The 2,500-nt window shown below is 51.4% G+C and overlaps 1 protein-coding gene across 1 annotated transcript in view; it reads left to right on the forward strand.

Moving 5' to 3' along the window:
* Positions 1-1,421, forward strand: part of tmem154 (transmembrane protein 154) — a gene marked incomplete at both ends in the record, with an annotated part of 9,817 nt that extends 8,396 nt beyond the window's left edge. The window contains one exon of the mRNA XM_084454712.1: positions 1,417-1,421. Coding sequence (XP_084310838.1) covers positions 1,417-1,421 — 5 coding nt within the window. The remainder of the gene's footprint in view (positions 1-1,416) is intronic.
* Between the last annotated feature and the right edge of the window lie 1,079 nt (positions 1,422-2,500).

Below are 2,500 nucleotides of genomic sequence, written 5' to 3' on the forward strand. Positions count from 1 at the left end.
CCCGTTCAGTGTGATCACTGAGGGGAGGGGCGTGGCCTGTTCAGTGTGATCAGTGAGGGGAGGGGCGTGGCCCGTTCAGTGTGATCAGTGAGGGGAGGGGCGTGGCCTGTTCAGTGTGATCAGTGAGGGGAGGGGCGTGGCCCGTTCAGTGTGATCAGTGAGGGGAGGGGCGTGGCCCGTTCAGTGTGATCACTGAGGGGAGGGGCGTGGCCTCTTTCTCAAGCATTATTACCCTGGCCAGAGGGGGAGCATTGCTCCTGCTGCTCTCCAACGCTGAGCTCTCTCAGCTTATGTGGCAACGTTGCAAGATGAGACAAGAAGCCGTCTGTGTCACACCCCTCCATGCTACGCAGTTGGATTTCCAGTTAGCAGAGGGAAAGACTAACGATGACATAACGCTTCCTGCAGCTGTTGACCTGACACCGTGAAATGACACTCAACTGTAGGAAACCATTTTAGAAGCTAAAAACAATATAATTTAAGCTTGATTATAGCCGTCTATATATGCGGCACCCTTCAAGATGCTTACCATGTAGTCACAGTTCACTTAAATGTCATCAATTAGACAAATGTTCTCCCATAATGTCCCTGTGTAAAGCATGTTTGAGCGTGGAGTTAAAAATAAGTTCAAGTTCACATTCTCTCACTCCCATTCAGGCGTCTCAAGCCAACACGTGGTCTGTTGTTTGTGCTCATTGCACTGGCTCACAATAGAGAGGATAGAACGCAGGTTGAACTTTGACCCTGGGCAGTCGGAGGCCTTTCCCAACCATGGCAGCTCGCTGGGTTTGTTTTGATGCGACGGCTGGGAACAGAGTAGCTGTGACTGTGTGAACTCTGACCCCGGAGTTCTCAGCAGCGGTAACGCTTTAAGACAGGAACCATCCTGACATCTGCTAGAGATTACCACAGGCTTGCATGGAAGTGTGGCGCAACACGGCGAAGGATGGCCGTGTGTGTGTGTGTGTGTGTGTGTGTGTGTGTGTGTGTGGTACGACTGGGTGAGGGGGTCGGGGTCCAGAAGACTATGAGCTCACATCATTCACACGCTAGTTGTTTTTTTCCCAGGGTTCAGTCTGGAATGTGCGGTGGTTATCAACGAGTTCAGAACAGAAGCCCTGAAGGCCAGAGCTCCGTGCTCAGGGCTGGCGTTAAGGCAGCCTGCCACACGTGGAAGTGTATATTATTTTGAAGCGGTGGGACAGTTCATTCGGAAGGGCTTTGTCCTGCAGCGTAGGTCACTTGCTGGATGTCATGGGGTCTCATGTGAAAACTCATCAGCATCATTTCCCCAGAGCCTTGTCTCCACCAACCCCCCCCCCCCCCCCCCCAAAAAAAACAACACTTCTTCTTTGGTGCATGTGTGTGGTTGGGCTCCCAGGTGACCTCTCCCTCTCTGTCTGTCCCCTCTTCCAGGATGAAGAAGCTGTGGACAGGGTCACTCCTCCACCCCCATGGTCCTCTACCCCCATGGTCCTCTACCCCCATGGTCCTCTACCCCCATGGTCCTCTACCCCCATGGTCCACCACCCCCATGGTCCTCTACCCCCATGGTCCTCTACCCCCATGGTCCTCCACCCCCATGGTCCTCCACCCCCATGGTCCTCTACCCCCCATGGTCCTCCACCCCCATGGTCCTCCACCCCCATGGTCCTCCACCCCCATGGTCCTCCACCCCCATGGTCCTCCACCCCCATGGTCCACCTTCTGCCTCTGACCGGGGCCGTTCTCCGGCCAGGGAGCATGTCTGGTCCCCCTGTTGCTCAGCGGTGTGCGTGGTTGGTTAATATCCTCCCTGACCACTCTGCCACATTCCCAAAGCGTTCATGAATAATATTACAGCTACATCACTGACCACACGGAGACTGGCCAGGAAGCAGCTCCAAGGAGACTACAGACAAGGAGGTCTGCACTCGTCCTCTTTTCATAATGCTAAGTACCAGTGACAGCACATGTACAAGTTAAACATTTTTAGAGCATATGGTCATAAAATGGTCAGACCCCACGCTGCTTGCTTCCACGGAGGACAGTATGTGACAACAGGACTTTCACCGGTTGGATCCTGGTTGTTTCTGCAACAATGAAAGGGCTTTGCATCGCCACCATCTCAGTCTCCTGCTCACATTGTTCATTGTTTCATACGTGTTTTGAGGTTGTTGTTTTTTTATTGCGTTTGGTTTTCAGCTGTTACACTGTAATTGATGATGCTGTGAATGTGGGTTTTTGCATCGGGGAATATGTGAGACAAAAAAAGAATAAACTCTGAAAAATCTTGCGGGATAATCTAGCAGCCAGACACTTATCTGACATCCACACAGTAATAACTATCACAACTGAATCATCTGACATCCACACAGTAATAACTATCACAACTGAATCATCTGACATCCACACAGTAATAACTATCACAACTGAATCATCTGACATCCACACAGTAATAACTATCACAACTGAATCTCCACAGAGCAGATGCTCTCTTTGCATTCTCTCATAGGAAGCA

Source organism: Borostomias antarcticus, assembly GCF_949987555.1.
Source record: "Borostomias antarcticus genome assembly, chromosome: 20".
Lineage (NCBI taxonomy): Eukaryota > Metazoa > Chordata > Actinopteri > Stomiiformes > Stomiidae > Borostomias > Borostomias antarcticus.